The sequence below is a fragment of the Lineus longissimus genome, chromosome 1 (assembly GCF_910592395.1).
Source record: "Lineus longissimus chromosome 1, tnLinLong1.2, whole genome shotgun sequence".
Taxonomy (NCBI): Eukaryota; Metazoa; Nemertea; class Pilidiophora; order Heteronemertea; family Lineidae; genus Lineus; species Lineus longissimus.
This window is the reverse complement of record NC_088308.1, coordinates 19,323-37,622: the sequence shown is the minus strand read 5'-3', so window position 1 is coordinate 37,622 and position 18,300 is coordinate 19,323. Positions and strand designations below refer to the sequence as shown.

The 18,300-nt window shown below is 42.9% G+C and overlaps 1 protein-coding gene across 4 annotated transcripts; it reads right to left on the bottom strand.

Moving 5' to 3' along the window:
* Positions 1 to 535: 535 nt before the first annotated feature.
* Positions 536 to 16,365, bottom strand: LOC135483011 (PDZ and LIM domain protein 7-like). Of its 4 annotated transcripts, none has more exons than XM_064763509.1 (8): positions 16,116 to 16,365; positions 8,836 to 8,984; positions 7,497 to 7,575; positions 7,037 to 7,304; positions 5,736 to 6,488; positions 4,756 to 4,827; positions 2,936 to 3,479; positions 536 to 1,423 (listed from the first exon to the last, which is right to left on the bottom strand). In XM_064763509.1, the coding sequence occupies exons 1-8, from the start codon at positions 16,224 to 16,226 to the stop codon at positions 1,234 to 1,236; spliced, it is 2,166 nt and encodes a 721-aa protein (XP_064619579.1). In that variant the 5' UTR covers positions 16,227 to 16,365; the 3' UTR covers positions 536 to 1,233. The 4 variants fall into 4 exon arrangements, with proteins under 4 accessions (XP_064619579.1, XP_064619595.1, XP_064619587.1 ...); XM_064763525.1 differs by having other exon boundaries at positions 3,167 to 3,479; positions 16,116 to 16,358; XM_064763517.1 differs by lacking the exon at positions 16,116 to 16,365 and adding an exon at positions 11,760 to 11,914.
* Between the last annotated feature and the right edge of the window lie 1,935 nt (positions 16,366 to 18,300).

Genomic DNA, 18,300 nt, shown 5'->3' with positions numbered 1-18,300 from the left:
CTCCAAGGATCTCACTCGTTAGGACTATTCAAGTTTCAGTCGCGCCATAATAGGTCATGCTGCCGCAGCTTTGAATATGCGCGTTTCACCTCCTTGATGGGTGTACCAATTGTGGACTTTTGTCTTTCAACCTGGGTTAGGTTTGGCCTGGTTTCAAACGCCGTCCTTTAACATACATGTTACCACGTTACTAACTTTGCACGGTCTTGGCGTTTCCTAGAGTTGATTTTTAAACTGCCGATATATTCTTTGTGAGATATCTATTTTCAACAACTCAGACCAGAGCAACACGTCAATAAAGATAGTCAAGGCGTTTGTTTGGGGATTTTTGTTTCATTTTATTTCATCAACTACACAGCTATGTTCCAGTCCCTAGGATTCAGCGTTCGTGGTGAAGTTACTGCTATGAATAAGTTAGAGAATAAACAGAAATAAATAAACAAATAACACGTAGTCAGTCAACCCGAGGGTTTCATATCTCGTACCGATATGGCGACGAAAACAAAAGGGTTTGGAACATGGCCTGGACATCATGCCTTGCGTACGTACGTCAAGCAAAAATTAGAAACATTGCTGCATCGAAACTTCTTGGTGTTGTTCGATGTCGGCAGTTAGTTTGGTTTATATTTATGATGTATATAGCACCATCCCATTGAATAGACTTAATCAGCCACACATATAAGGCAATGAAAGTTTAATACATCGTGTCTATGTTACAATAATTATAAATGGTTAACTCTAGCCCATCAGCTGATGTGGCCATCTTGCGTTAAAGTTCGAAAAATTGACCGTAAGATGGCCGGACAAAATATCTTAACAACGTTAACATGTATCTTTCTTTAATAAATAGTTCTAACTACCTACATTCCCTTTCATGTTCTATTGTGTATGTACAACGCCATATGATGCGCCATCTATTGACCATCGTCATTTCCTCAGATTCAAAATACCAATCATTATATTTGTCGTAGTTCGTCATAGCAACATCCTACCGGAAGTCAAACAGAGCAACAACAAATGCGCATGCGTCTTGACCTATGTTTGGTATTCTGGATGGAGTCTGCACCTGGCTCAAGACTATGGTTGTCATCTTCTGGCTGTCTCATCATGGGCCAAGCGTGATTTGTTCAGAATTGAATATTTGTATGAAATCCAATCATGAATACATTCAGAGTCCAGTTATGTTGGGAAATGCTTTTGGAAATGTCCCTATGTGTCATGGTGTCATTTCAATTAGAAATCAGATGCTCCCACGGAATCCTCCAGCGCCTTGAAAGACCTCGACTGCTTTTCATGGTAGGCCGTCTCAGTTGTCGATTGAGAGTGCGAAGTACCTCCACCAGGTGCCGCGCCAGACTCTTGCTTGATCATCTGCCAGGCGTACGATTTGGTGTAATCCATGTCTTTGCCATCCCCACCACCGCTGTAAGGCAGAAGATGGTGGAGATATATTCATAAGCTGATTCGAAAGAATAAACTGTAAAAGCCTAACTCAGCCAAGATGTCGGATCAACACTTTACATCGCCAATAAAGCGTTGAAGGAAAGAAGGAACGAGAAAGTTGTGAAGAAAATAAAAAGAAGACTACATGTACGTAATAATGCAAATAAAATACATGACAACTAATATAGTCAAACCACACCAACCAGCAAATACAAGGTAAAAACGGTTACATGTCTAAAACTACCACGTCTAATACGTACAGTATTTGCAAACATGATTGTCTCATAGCAGACACTCAATACATCCAAATCAATAATGCTAACCTATGACACGTTTCGAACAACGTCATGAGGTATTTCCTACAAAGTTTTCAGTGCTGTTTTACTGTGACGGTATATGATGCTATTCGGAAGGGATTTCGGGTCTGGGTCCGGTCTCCACCGCTGCCAGAGGGAAAAGCTGGAAGTAACAGAAGCCAGTCACCTTCGCTCAACGCCCGACATCACACGACGCCCAGGTGCAGGCAGTTGTCAATCTTTTGTTCACAAAATGTTTTGGAGGAGCAAAACTTTGATAAACAAACTTGCAGCAAGAGTATATGTTGCAGGGAAATGGCACAGCATCCGGGGCACAACATGCAAACATGGACTTTGGGAAACAAATCAAATGATCTTAACGCTAAGCTTTCCATTCGGGGGATGAACATACTTACCTGCAGTGAACGTTTGAATATGCCCTAATATTGATGAAACCAAAATAAAGAAAAGCAGAAAATAAACCCGACTTCCACTAAGTATTGTGATTGGTTTGAAAGGTTCGGCTAAAGCAATAACCAAAGCGGGATTCAAGCAATAAAACAATCAAAATTCTGTTTCTACTGACCTTCTAATTCAGGGATTTCCAAACGCAAAATTTAGATTTAATTCCGGTAGATTCTGAGATTATCCAATGAAAAGTGCCAGATTCTGCATCCCCGGTAGGCTCGTTTGAAACCAGCCAGTCAGAAGGGTATTTTTCGGGTTCCTATCAAATTCTGCTTTCGGAAATGGGTGAGCAGAGGCAAATCACTCTAAGACATCATACTACCAGACTACTTTAAGAGATGTACTTATTTGAGCTGAACTAAAAGTATATGAATAAGTGGTGGTGACGCTTTTGTTGGAATTGTAGCCCGATTGGCTGATCGTAGGTTCGAATCCTAGTCGAGTCACAACAACAAGGCGATTGCATTGCTTATGGTTGTTGGTTACGAGCAGTGAAGATGGGACATGTGACATATGGTTACTGCTTTATCATGAGTTGTGTGGACCAGAGTCTTTTACACAAACACATACGAGAACGACGCAGTTCTCTAAAACGTCATTTACAATTTTCTAGTTGGTGTTTGATTCATTCATAACATAGAGTTCCGGTTGGTGTTATCGTTTCTCAGTTGTTTCGACAATACTCAGTGGACTTTGTAATCGTGGAGCATACAGCGGTGTATACTTACATGCCAGACTGTTGCAGAGCCTGGGTTTGTCCGGTATAGGTCTCATCAACGTTCTGCTTGGAGTACAAGCCAATGGGGGAGTTGTACTGAAGGTGAACCACCTTAGGCCCATCATGCTGGGGCTGGGGCTGGTTCACGTGCGGCTGGTGGTGTTGCTGCGGTGGCCCAGGGTGGTAGTTGGGTTTTTGATGCGGCAAGGAGGATGGTTTGTGGGGAGAGAATTGCACGGACCTTGACGCAGGTGCCTGTAGAGGTGGTGCGGGGTCTTGGCCTGCGCCATGGAGCGTGCCCTTCCAGGCTGGGCCAGACCCATCACCAGAAGTGTGATGTGTAGATACGAAACGGGGCCTCGCTGGTGCTGGAGCGGGCCTCGGTGGTGAGTACGCCCTCTCGTTGGTGGGAGGTCCAGGCACGTAACCGGGCTGGATGCGCTTTGAAGGACTCCAGCCGAATTCCACGGGTTTTTCTTTAGTGAGTTGCGGGGGAGGGCGCCATCCTTTTCCTGTTTTGCTCGGTCTTCCTGGAGAGTGGACAACGGGGGCTCCTACAAACAGAAGAAAACATAAATAGAATTGAACAAAGACGAACCGTTCTCAACGCAAAGTCTAACTCGCCGGAAGAATGAGCAAGAAACGATGAAGCAGCTCTTATGGTGTGTTGCTTTCAATAGCGAAAGGTGTTGTCTGACATTCTTGTTTTCATTTCCTTAATGCGTAATCACAATTTCTCAAAATCGCGTTGGAGATTTTTGCAATATGAAAACAGATGATATTTCCAAATTGGTTTGATTGCTAATAGCCACTCTATACATGCAAGTGTAGAGTGCAGAGACGATAGTAAGAAATGGGGATAAAACGCTGCGTTATAGATTGTTTGAAATACACATAGCAAAGTTTAGGTCCAAGCTAAGTATATAGCACATCGATTGATGATAAACGAAAAATAATCAGTCACCTAACACAGAAATACACCCTAAGCACACAAAGAAATCTACAACTTAGTCTAACTAACTGAAATGTTAACTTCTGAAAATCTCCTAACTCCTTCATTGCACATGTCCCTTGCACACCCATTGCGTAAAAACATCACCTGCTTTTCGGAAGATCCACACAACTCTAGTGGTAACTACCTTCATGATCGTAGTGCTGTACGTTTTTGAGTGTATAATGGTCAGTGTGTACCTTGAACCCTTTCCCACCGTTCTACACGAAAGTTGCTGTTCAAAGAAGCTAGATTGGCGGTTGCTTTTAACTGGCTTTTAGCATTCAACTTTCGCAAGAGTTTGCGGTAAGACTGCGGAGGCATAGCGTGTAGCAGAGAGGCAGCAGGTAAACAGGCGGGGCAGGAATGGCGAAAAGGTCATTCAAGGAACAAAATGCACACTGCTTGATAGTAAGATAACATACTCCCTCAACAAATGATCCGTGTGACAGCTAGGATGGAAAAACATCGCTCTGAGTGATGATATTCGTTTCTAAAGCTGATTGGAACCATTATGATGTATGGAAGTGTTGTTAACGGCCTGGATAAAATGTGAAAATACCCAACCATCCGTTCCGAACCTTGGCACTATATGTTTAGTGTTATTCATAGTCAATGATGATAATGTTAAGAATTAGGTTTTATAGCTCATTTCTCCTTTAATACCAGCGACGATGTTAGTTTCAGAGGAAAGGATGTTAGTCAGACTCGTGTGCTAGGTAACTGCCAAGTGGGATTTAATGGTCACATCATCCACATGGTGCCTGAATCTTACCATTGACAATTTGCCCGGGAAGTCAGGCAGCATCTGGAGATGTGTTAAATTTGACATAGCTCACCATATTTATTCTTGGGGCCTTGGTAAAATTTCACATTGTCCTTGACTGGGTGATATTCATAAGGTCCGTGGGCTGTTCGAAGGACCAGCAAAGAAAAGATAGCTGTCGATTAGCGTGAAGATGAAAATCGCGCCAACTAAACAAATGTCGACTTGATGTAGGTTCCGAAAAATATCTGATTGTTCAGTTTTAGCATCTGGGAGATCTTAAAATTCGTTTCTTCAAGCTTTTGCTTAGAAACACTATTACCCCAGTACAGCACAGAAAATGGTCAAACTGATTCTCAAGCTTCTATTTTGATACGATTCATCTCAAGCGTAGACTAGTGCTTGACTATTGGTAACACTGAAACCACTGAAATAGTCGAGCATCCACGTGTGCCTATGCTGAAAACCAATTGACCATCAAGATGTGGTAAGAGACTTTAGGTGTTTGGCAGAGTTAGAATGTTAGGTGCTCGGTAAGTAATGATACACCTGTATGTCTTTGTCCACAGAAACCTCCATCTCAACTTCAGAAGGCGTAGTCGAGTTTGGTCAGTTGACTAGTGGCTCTGCCTGGTGGCTGTTGATTACTATCACTAGATTTCATGTTCAGACTCATGGTAGTTCCATGTATGTCAAAGGTATAATGATTCTGTAATTCGACCAATGCGATTTCGTTTTTAACGCTTAAAATCACTAACGCACATGCGTACGGAGAATTTCTGGTTACTCTCTAAACGCTAGGCCACTACACAAAGAACAGAAAGCCCGACGCTACTGCATGGGGGTGACATGGCGATCGATCGGCGGTAAACATGCTTGTTACGTTTGCTTAAAAGAGTCCCGAAAGTGAGCGCGCTCTGCAGTTGAGCCATCGTTCTTCTAAATATCCTGTCACGTGCTAGACAGCATAACTGTTACGAATATTCGAAATTAGACTCCTAAAACAAAGGATCTCTCTCTACTATTGTTTGATAGGATTTTGAGTTGTCCTACCTTGGTCGTCGTCGAAGCGATAATGATGTGAACCGCTTGATTTCACAAGACCTTCATCGTAACGATGTTCATGCGAAACGTTATGTTTGGCGTGACCTTGTCCGTAACGATGACCTTGACCCTGATCATAACGATCGCGACCTTGACCCTGGCCCTGATCGAACCGATGAGCAATATTTTTCACAGGGACATGTTCATAACGATCTGGATCTTGATCGTAAGGACGGTCAGTAGGTTCTTGTTCGTAACGATACTCGTGGCCAGCTTGGTCGTAACGATCATTCGTAGCAGGATAGTCATCGTACCGACTACCCTGGTGGTGACCTTGAGAACTAGGGTCCACATCGTACCGATGCTTGGGCTCGTATTGTTGACCATGAGCAGCGGCAGGAGCGCCATATTGGCTATCGTATGGCTCCTCGTGTAGGGTCGTAGAAGGGCCATACTGGTTGTCGAAAAGTTGCCCGTCTGGGACATAATGTTCTTCATCGTAACGATGAGCGATAGCTTTAACATGTAATGGTTGGTAAGTATCTTGATGATGATCATGTGACACGTGGGCTTTCCTACACCCTTCATCTTGACCATGCCCCTGTGAAACGTTCGCATCAACATCGTAACGAACATTGCGTGAAACGGTAGGTTTGCCATGTTTTTGATCGAAACGCTGACCAGCCGAAACGTTTGTATTCACAGCGTAACGATGAGCTTGTGAAACGTTGGGTTTCACATGTATGTCATATTTAGTTTCGGCTGTAACGAGGGGAAAAGGCAGTGCTGCAGTGTTAATGAATAGTGCATCAGGTTTAAGCTCTGCATTCAATGATGACGTATCATGATCTGACTAGCATTGTTGCAAAGACTGGCAGATGTAATAAGAGGATCGTGGTGCATGATGGGTTGGAGTTCTGACCCCTACTGCCAGTAGGAAGCTCACTGACACCCCTCCTCCTCGGTGACCCCTCCCCCCCCGATGAAGCTGTGATGAACAGACAAACGGCCCGAAGCGGGATACAGCCACATGCATTAATTAAGCATTTTCTTTGAATCAATTGCATTTTCAACTTCCTTATCGTTATATTAGCTCCGATATGGCTTGTGTTTGCAGCAGCCACTGGTTGAAGTTCACAAAACTGTTCAGAGCCACCTTCACTGCATTCAGTCTTCTTCCAATGCAAGGGCGCGGGCAGAAATGTTTTATCTGGCGAGGAACTGTCAAGATGCTTTTGTATCGTAAAACATGTAAGAAGAGAACAAGAGGGGGAATAAGCACAAATCTAACAAGGAACTGAGATACTTACGGGTGTCTTGGCTGAAGTTTTTCTTCCTGTCAGCTACTGATCCATAGTTATAATCATCCTCCGGGTCATTACCGGACTGGTGAGCCCAGATGGCCTCGTTGAGTGAGTCGTGCACACGGTTGATCATGGTTTGCTCTGGTCGGCGTGTGGGGGAACCTACCCGCCCAGTGTAGTCCACTGCGAAATTGGTGCTAGGCCTCATGCCCCCCGTTGGAAGTGAGGACTTCTGAGCAGGATTGCTGCCCTCAAATGGAACTGAACGAAAGCCCTACAGATCAAGAGGATAATAGTTCGATTAACATCATGGCTTTCTATACCCAGGAATTTGAAGTGACTAAAGCATCTTTTTTGCCTGTGCAAGGTTTGAGGAAGAATATCGTATCGCCTGACGTCAGTGAATTTGAAAACATTATAAACAGATATAGTAATGCAATTTGAAAACCATTTGAGAGATACGTACCGAAGGTGTTGGTTGGTGAAATTGGGAGGGTTGTTGTACTGGTTGCACGCTCTTCACTGGAGAAAATCTAGTCTGACCTCTACAATAAGAAAAAAAGAAAATTAGCATCGCATTTTTTTTTTTCGAGAGAGATCATTTCAAGAAAACAGCCTCGGGCACCAGCAGACATTGCCGTACGTGAACTATGGGCTTTCTCTTGCCTTGTGAGCTTCATATAGCCAATGGCGTATAGTGATTGTCAAAGCTATCGTCTAACATCACTGCCATTATCCACTGCTACTGCTGCCCTAATTATTGCCACAGTTTTGGCAATGACAAGAAGCACATTGTTTTTGGTTGCCATGGATTTCTTTGGCAACCAACCATTTCAAGAAAACAGCCTCGGGCACCAGCAGACATTGCCGTACGTGAACTATGGGCTTTCTCTTGCCTTGTGAGCTTCATATAGCCAATGGCGTATAGTGATTGTCAAAGCTATCGTCTAACATCACTGCCATTATCCACTGCTACTGCTGCCCTAATTATTGCCACAGTTTTGGCAATGACAAGAAGCACATTGTTTTTGGTTGCCATGGATTTCTTTGGCAACCAAGCACCTAGGGAAATGCGACTGCTGAAAGGGTGGGGAACAAGAAAGATGACGTCACTGTCTAGATTCATTTTAGTATAGCCGGTCTTGTAAACTTTTTCACAGTTACGTATTCTTCGACGAGTTGGTCTATGTTTAGCAGGCGGGAACCTTATTTCATTGCCTGAATTCCTTGGCTCCCGTCAAGCCTCATATACTAAGAGTGATCAAGATACCGTGTGTAGTATAGTACATGATGTACGGTCGGTGGTTGTTCAACCGCGGTATGCAGCTCACTACATAAATACACTAAGTCTGGTGGGCGTCTTGAAATTCCTCTGCAAGCAGTTACTATACATCATCACCAACAGGCCCAGGTAAAAATCTTGATATACATCATTACCACGTGGAAGCAACCAACTATACGCCCTGGTTCTGTTGGCGAATGGTGGCTCCTAAAGCTCTGATAGTGGCTCGTCAAGAGCCAAATATTCGTTTTGCCATTGGCTAAAGAACGCAACAAATGTCTCAATGTTTCTAATAAACAGTCCCTTCTAATGTACCCTCCGTGATCATAATCAGCACATATTTGATAGATGGATCATGGCATACTTCATGTAAGCTTCTACATCGTCATTACAAACCATACTCACTCAGCCATAAAGATTAACCAGAGAGTGAATTTCTACCCTGATATATCATCTACCATAGAGTTTCGTTCAGAATCTAGTTTACAGTAATCCATCCTACATGTCAATCCATCCCACTTACCGTTGTATATTTAAAACTAATTGTCCAGCAGGCGTCTTGATTATATCCTGTGCCTGTTTATGGTTCAAACTGCTGACATCAATATTATTGATTTTGATGATAACATCACCTCGCTGGAGCTCCCCCTCCGCCGGACTTCCCGTGAAAACCTGCAAAGAAAAATGAAAGAAAATGTCATAGCGGGAGTTTGTACTTACTTCTGATGAAAGTCGCGAGTGATTGCGATGTCTTCGTATTCCGTGTTGTCAATCTCAAATGGATGGTGCTATTCTGGTGGATTATGCTGTAATCCGCTGGTCACCGTTTTTCTGGTCTGATGGAAACAAGTACCAACAGGATCAATTACGTATACATTAACTTACCCTCACCAGAACGCAGGGCATTTTGAAATTCCGTTAGTTTCCATCTGAGAAAGCTAATCCTTTGTAATATACACGCTCTTGGTGGAAGTGTAACTCTTGTCTGATCAAAACATATCACAAGTCAAGATATTACAGGCGGCTGCATAATTGATATCGAGAAATAGATCAATGACTTCCCTCTGTTTGGTTTACCAATGTATTAATGATATCCCGTTCGATCTTACTGAACCACATTCTGTAAAGGTTTGATTAGAATATAAAGATGGCGAAAAATAGAGTTAAGAAGATTTCATTATCAATAAAAACAATAAAACCGCTTTTCAGTTTCCCACAATTCAGCAGAAGTATTGATACAATTTTGCTTATCGCTTTGGCAGTATCCCTTGGGGTGATTGTTTCATGAATCCGCATTCCGCCCTCGGTGTCTTACTTTGTTTATAGATGTAGTATTCAGCCATCAGTCTCAATTGACACCCAACGTGACAGATTCATGGAAAACATGACCATTGGGATCCCTCCGCCCTTGATCTTGGTGATACCCCTGTGTAACGTTGGCCTCAACATGGTAATGAACGTTGTGTGAAATGTTAGGTTTCCCATGCTTCGGATAATAATGATGACCAGGTGAAACGTTTGTATTCACATCGTACGTGTAACGATGAGTTTGTGAAACATGGAGTGTCACATGAATGTAATACAGTGAATCCTCTCTTAGCGGACACCTCTATTAAGGACAACCTCTCTATTAAGGACACTAGTTTTGGTCCCAAATTGGTAGTTTCGTTTCAATTTGACCTCTCTAATCAGGACACCTCTCTATTAAGGACAGCACTTGCCAGTCCCGAAGGTGTCCTTAGTAGAGCGGGTCTACTGTATTTAGTTTCGGCTGTAACGAGGGGGAAAAAATGATAGTGCTGTAATGTTTTGAGACTGCGAACTTGAAGACATTTCTGTTTAGCCGGTCAATGGCGTGGTGGCTTCTTCAGCTTCGCAAACCACGGAAAGACGCAACAGAAATATATACATGTACATGATTCGTTGAAGCACACTTTCACCACATCAGACTGCATCAAATTTTCAACGCAGATAGGCCTTTGCCAACCTTTGCTAGACTGAAGAAAGAGTCTGTGTCAGTCCTCCTTCTCCATACAGGTTCCCTTAGTGTTGTCGATCAGGCAGAGAATACGCGCATCATCACGTTAGAGGAATTCGCTGGTGTCTAAGATAACAATAATTGCATAGGCAGAAGAGTCAACTTGTTGATGATGCTTTCACCCAGAAGCTCTGGTTTAAGACCAAAATGCTATTCTGGAAGGTGTCGCCGACTATCATGCAATAAAGAACACCTTCAACAGCTGAACAATGTGAGATTTGTTGAAGAGTAAGTGAAAAACGGCAATGATGTTGTGCAAACGGGATAAAAATCGCCCATTAAGAACAGAGAGTCAGAAGAAACCGTAAATAAACATGATTTGTGGTAACCCATCCTATATATCTTTAGCTCTTGTCGTTTAGCACGCAAACGCGAATATATGGACAGAAGGCGAATTACTGCAACATGCCTTCAGGTCAGAAAGGTAGTTAATGGGGCTACAAAAAATGGCAATTATCGAAAGAAGAAGAAGGTCACAGTACCTGTTAGTCAACGGATATAAGCGTCGTGGAGTTGCAGGATTTAGGCCTACTAAGCGAGAGGAGGGAAGTGTAGGACTTTGCTGAGGCGAGTATCTTAGAAGAGCAACATCTCAAGCAGAGGCGAACGAAACCTTATCTAAGCCTATTGCCTTTTCGGAGCCGGTTACCTTGAGTTCCCCCAATGAGGTAGAAGAGATTTAGTTAAGGACAACAGCGCTCGCTATCGTTGTAACGTCAGGTAAACTCTTCTTTAAAAAAAAAGAACAAAATGTCTGTTCTAGAATAGCCTCCAGTCTTCTGTTCGGATCGGGTGATGTTAAAAACGGTGATAACGTGACTACGTCACCCTGTCAGGTGGGCATGTCCATCACTCAATGCGCATATGCAATGTTTCGAAGGAGTAATGGGCGGTAGCTAGGTGACTGACAACCTATATACATCACTGCACACTCGAACTGTTTCTCAAATTCAAAAATACAAATGATTCTAACGGAGCGGCAAGCGCTCCTCTATAGGACCCGCTCTGATCTTTGCAAGTGGCTCGGGCTCTCGGCTAGCGGTCGAGTCCCTGCTTCGACCTCTGAATTTGGGGTGAGACTCCAGGCAGACTTAAGTGTGTCACTGCTAAAAAAAGGGTTGCCGTATACAATTAGCTCAGTACCTTGTGTAGCAACACCAAGGACGACTTCTGAAAGGTTTAATCAAAACTGGCTGCAAGGTCTGAACGAGATAGTTTCGCAATCTTTACTGATAAGTTGGTCAACATTGTTTCATCACTACCATTATCTATTCCTTATTACATACCGGGTCCATTGATGAGAACATGCCTCGTTAGCCTACATCGCTGGTCTTAAGAATAGACCAGACACCTATCGTTCAGTATCAATAAGATAAGAATGTGAGGTGACTACGAAAGAAATGCCTTACCCTGATCTGAAGAGGCATCCTGATCTGCCTAGATGGTCAGTGTTATCGAAATGATTAAATCCATACAGTCCTTTTGCCCAACATTGGGGCCAAGACACTCGAACGTTACCGAACCCTCACAACTCGAATCCCTCCATCGCCATTAATGCTAGAAACTCGAAGATTCCTTAAGAAATATCCCGGAACGTTTTGGGCTCTACGCCACCAAATGAATAAAAATAACTTGAATAAACCGTTGGTTGCCCTTGCTATCTAAAAGAGTACGAAGCTCAAGATGTATTCCAGTCATCAGTGTCACGATTTAAGTTTGGTTCACCTCAAACTGTGAGATGGAACAAATCTGCATTTTACCTGTCCGGTCGTGTTTTTCACTGTTACATTCAACTATGGTATCAAAGTACCATGGCCATGGCTATATTAATGTTGAGTAAGGTGTAGATTTAATAGGTGATGATCAGCACATTACATGTAAACATTTTATGATGGAAGTCGAAAGGTGGAAGTTAAGGTACCACTTTGTTATAGAGTAATGAATCTTGAGATTGGTTGGAATGTGATGACCGGTAGAGTGATAGGCTTGCCTTCACGACCAGTCGTCGTATGGTATGTTGAGGTAAGAGTTGAGCTTGACGAAAGCATTGATGTGTGTTTCTATCTCAGAAGTCATCGTTATATGATTCTGAGGCATACAGGAATATTGACATCACCAGCGATCTCTGTGGAGATGTTGCGGTCCCGCCATGTCCTCTTCGGTCTGGACAGGGAAAATGCAGCTTTGGCAATTCTCGTTTTCACCTCCTTGAGGGACGTACAATCCTCCTTTTGTGTAGAACGCAGGTAAACAAACTTTTTCACCTGCTCCAGGTGGTAGTCCCTTATGCATACATCGATCTACTCTCCTGCGCTAGATGCCATCGTCCTTGTTTTCTCTAGACTACTTTCCATCCCATATCTGCCGCTTGTTCTGTCCGCCTTCTTGAAGTGGTCCATCTGGTCTTTTATTGGACCATGCAATGCGAACCTTAGGTTCGTAATCATTCGGCTCGAGATGGTCAAAGGGGATTCTAATTCTACGAGTGACTCTGCCATGATGTGCTCGAGGAATATGTTGCACAGCTAGAGTTGGTGATAAGAGACACCCTTGTCTCACTGTGGGAAAACACTTGCTGAAGTCACCTCCTACTCGAACCATGCTCGTCGATGCTGCGTACAGGGCCTCTATGGAATTTATGATACCCGAGTTGATGTGGTATTTCCTCTGGTATGCCCATGAACCTTCCTATCAAAGCATTGGAGCGTGTTACAGATCGTTAACTTCTTCGAACTGTGCGAATTCGAGTAGCCGCAAGCCTCTGTCACTGGTAACCCCCGGGCCGAGTTTTCCAATCGTGCCTTTCCACGAGTCGTATGCATCTGTACCAATTTTCGCATCCGAGTCCCCCATGAGAAGGTGGATATCCTGCTTTGGGTGCCCTTTCTGTGACTGCATCAAAGAAGCTATTCATCTGGTCTTCAGTACCGTCTGTGGTTAGAGCAGAGATCTGCTTGACTGATAGGTTGAAGGGTTTGACATTTAGCCTGATGTAGATTACACGGTTTGAGATTGAATATCATCTCTGCACCTGCTGTGTTCGTATAAATCAGGAATGCTTTCTCGCTTGCATGTCGCTTGTCTTGCCCATTGTGGAAAAGCTGGTTTTCTTCTTTGTTTTTAAGACCACCAACTCCAACTAATCCTATTCTGTTCCAGGAGTAGCGCTTCAGCCCGTGTTTCAGTTGCTCAATTTTACCATCACGCATACATGGAATCCTAGTTAGTGCGGTGTGTTACCGTATTATCATACGTTTTCTGAGACTATAAACAGCTAGGGATCCCATTCGAAACCAAGGTTTCGTTTTATCAGAATATCGGTGCTCTGGCTGTGTGCTTTTTCATCCCATTGACCCTTGTATTACAAACCAGTTGTTTGTTCCTTCAGATGTTCAGACTAGGTGGTGGATTATCTTGAGCGTTCAGTGGTTACAGTCCGCCGCTAATGGCGAATGGTAGAAGATGCATACCACTGGTTTAAAGGACGATTTAGCGGAACACTTATACTGTTTTCAGGTTGTTTCCTCCCAGTTTCCGCTAAATCACCATGGCCTGGTTTAAAGCTGCCATTTTTTAAATATTGTGTGTAAGCACGGTAGAAAGCGACCAGTTTAATATGTTCAAGGTCAGTAATATCATCAAGCTTTTCATGAATAAGAAGCACTTCATTAATGTTCAGTTGTAACTAGTGCTGCCCAATACCACATACACAGGTATACGAACTCGGATGCGAAGATCAGGTATTATGGTACTGAAAATAGCTGAGCAAGTTGCTTCAAGAAGCAAGGTATCTCCATTGGATTCCTTGCCAAGCGCATCTCATATTTCATAGCGCTATATGGAAGTTAGCGTGTGCTTGCAAGTAAACCGAATGGATGGGGTTAGACATGGACTAGCCATACATAATGCTATACTGAAGTAGTAGTATAGGTATACTTGAATCAACGGGAACTTGAAGTAGCTTGTATCCAAAGAATAGGTGCAGTGGGTTATATAGGCCATATATTCGATAGATAATGTACTAATATTCAGTGTGGAACATTCAACTGAAGCCAGACGCTGACATCACATGATTACTTGTAGGCATTTAGAAACATAAGCATCCTTTGATATACAACTAGTGGCGATCCAATCTAGTCTTGATACTGATCGAACCCATTGCATGCAAACAGCTGACAGGAAATACTTATCCCTGGCGGCAGCCGCTGCAACAACAGAATCAGTCTCATTTTCATAGATCTCCTGAGTGACGAGCTTGAGTTAGGAAACAATATTTGCTTAAATCGATGAAAGGGGTCTAAATTAGGCTTTCTTGTAAATCTACCAATCATTTATATTTTCTTTCATGCTTTGCACAGATTATCGAAATGAAGGTATACTTTGTATCTCAGGTCATGTGAAGAAATTCCTTGTGCGAGATTTGGGCTTGGTGCCATTTCTGTGATTTCGTTTGTGCGGTAAGATTCCTTCATCATAGATAGGTTAATTAGCTAGTTTCCCTTACTCTTTGAACTAGAAACACATGATTTACTCCATCAGAGCCAACTGATTCTACCTGACCTCTAGGTATTCATTTGTAGACGTTACGCAGGTTGTGCCATTGCAAGAAGGTATTGTAGATACAGATTCATACATGTATACAGAACATTCCTTCTCTACAACCCTGAAAGCGCTGGCTACAGTAGGATGTCTATAGGCCTATAAATTGGTAAGGTAACGCCACGAGAAACCGCTTGCTACAGGCCTTCACTCAACCTGTTGCTGTCCATTACCATAAAATAAATGAATTCAAAAGTAGTTTAGGGTTGATATTGATATAAACTGTCTTTCTGAGCTGCTCAACTGCACGAACTAATGTGAATGTAAACTCTTGTGGGAAGAAGATGGGATCATTTCATACGTCTTTATTATCTCAGCTTGAGCAGTATAATATCCATGATCTTTTTAGTAATGTTTCCATACTGAAACGCCTATTGGAATACATCATCAGCCATCATGTTTTCTCGAAGAGTGGCAAAGTGAATCTCGAGATATTAGCATAGTCAAGGGAATATAATTTGTAACATCGGAACATGGGAGTGTCGTGTTATGTTCTGTTACAGGATCAAAAATAGCATTCTCTTCAGTCCTGGCGGAAGCCATCTTGGTCGCCATATTCGTGGTAGAAATGACACACGCTCAGAAAGAGAGAACCGAACCTAAACGACGAATTTAAGCACAGAAAGGTTGAAGAAGGACATCGGCTGCTTAGTGGCAATCATGGTAGCGTTCGCCCCTTTGGAGCCCCAAAGCCAGGTAGCAATATGTAACACTGCATGGCTACCTGAATGGTAGGGCACCGAAACCTCAAGAAGCAGTTGGTTCGGGCGGGGAATATGGAGTGGCCAGCTTGTTGAAGGTGATGAGATGCACACCTTTAGTAAAAGCAGATAGTTCAGTAGACTTGAAACGCTCTGTCAAGGTTACGTAGTGTCAAATGTTGCATGTTCTGTAGGCATCTCATGCACAATGCACAGGGAATTCATTGGGATGTTATCTCTCCATAGCAAATGGGAAATATCGTTTGGCTAATTTAGACATTTGTTAAGCAAATAACGATGATTTCTTGCAGCAATATGTTGTTATCTGCTGCATTCCACAACTAACGTACATTTGCCAAGTGCATCGGTGCATATCTAACCTGTAACCCTAGAACAGGTATGCTTGCATATAGTAATGGGTGATGGGTGGGGGCATTTAGAATGATATCATGCTATTTGACTTACCCTCTGTACGGTTAAGGGCTGGTTAAAATCCTTTCCTCCCTGTAGCCTGAAGCCCCAGGGTGTCTGCAAGCCATCCCTGTAAAGGCGGCACGTAAACGAGGAACCAGCCATGATCAACTAGGTCATCCTTTAGAGAGAGCAGCCAGGGAGAAGATGGTGGCACCGCCGGCAGAGCCAGAACGAGACTACCGGAAGTGAAATCCGCGCGCTTCTTCAGACGGCGGGGTGGGCAACAAGTTAGAGTTCGTGGCGACCCTTCAGGTGGGATGTTAGCAGACTGACCTGCACTAGCCCAAGGCTCTACTCTACGCACGCTTGCCGAATGGAACATCAGTGCCGGGAGAAGATTCTGTCTACAGGGGATTTTCTTCTCTGATATTTTTTCTCGTCCCATTTTTTTGTGGTCTGCACTACACAGCTATCGATGATCGCGTAGTAGATGCTGAAACATTTGTAAGAAATGGTAAACGCATAATTAAGTAGAGATCAAATTGAAGCTCACGCTTCCCCGACACAACACAATAAGTGGTGATAAGGCCACTGTAAGACGAAGGAAGCATGTCTCTACGACATGTTAGTCCAGGATGACCCCTATCACCACACACCAACCTCGACCCCCTGGATCTTGTTTGACTGGCAGAAAATAACATAGATGTACTATTTTGTTAACTCTCAATTATAAAACACCTTTCGAATAACCTGAATCATCAAACCAATCGCGCTCTTCAGAGAATAGAGAGTACTTTTTTAATTTCGTGTTTGTGGCGCTATCTATAGTAAGGAAGCGGAGATACGCTTTCTGTTGTGGTGTTTTTTCAGGAAGGTATGTCAAGAGCGATTAAGTCATATGTATGAGTAAAAATACTTTATACGTAATAGCCGTCGGACGCTATTTCTCTGTTTTCATAATTGACGTAGCCTTACCTACCTCAAATTATGCAATTTTTCTGTGAGCATTATCGCTTTTTTCTCAAAATATCGTACTTTCACCAAAAATATATAAGCAAACGTTATATATTTTTGCTTTCACACCGCTCTAATAGACAGCACCGAACTCAAATAACAAAATGCCTTTATTGAGCCAACAGCTGCACGTAACAAATGAATGGATTCCTTCTGGCTCCCCACCGATTACACGCGCATATTGGAAATGGGTGAAACATGTCAAATCGATTCCATTACTCTATGTTGTCAATTAAACATGTTAAACTGAAGAATAAAATCGAGTCCATTGAAATTTTAACCAAACCTTTTCATGGCAGTCACGAAGTTATGACAGTAGATGTCACATTCTCGATCAGGCTGAATGGCAATGGTGAATGACATGCACTTATTTTTGATATTTAGACTATACTGTATGAACTATCGTTCCTACCATCGGTTTATTTTAATTCTGTAATTGTCTGCAACCACATGTTCTATAAGTGAGTTTCCTCATGCAGTTTCCTTTCGGGAATGAAGGATTGTCGGGAACTGTTATCATTAGATGATTTGAATAGACAATCTTGTCAGCAACAATCAGCGACGAAACGGTATAACGCCTCATTGGGAAGATGAAGTACCTTTTTTTCGATTGCCTAGATCCTCAGTAAACATGTGCAAAGACTAACATATGCTTACATGTATTAATATTCTCAATATTAGTATCGAAATATCAATATTATGATTCGGTGGTAAACTAGTCACTATCACCTGATTTTCAAGTTTACTTGGTGCTTTAGAGCGATAGTTACATAACCCTTGACAACCTCACTAGCTACAGCTGATATTCCGCTTCACCTCACGAAGCGCAGTCAGCTATTGAAAGTCAAAGATCATGATATCGTATATCATCAGTTTCACTGGTTGTGGATATTCAAAAAGCTGATTGGTTTTAATTCCGCGGCACGTGCACAGGTTATGTTGTTATTCTCACTTTGAAGCAGACGGTCCGCCCACGCTGGACGAGAGAGGAGCTCGTGACCTTTCTTAGATTGTCAGTGGTGGTGCAGTGGTGTTGGAAGTCATACATTAAGGTAAGTACCCATCGGCCTGTCCGATAGTTTATTTCTGGCCCGACTTTGTATTTTCTTTCACTCTCCAGGGCCAGATGACTTGACATCCACAAGGTCAAATAGCTACTTTCGGTGTTAAGTTCATCATTAGGAGAAGTGAGCAAGCATCGATGTTCGTCGTGTTGTGATAA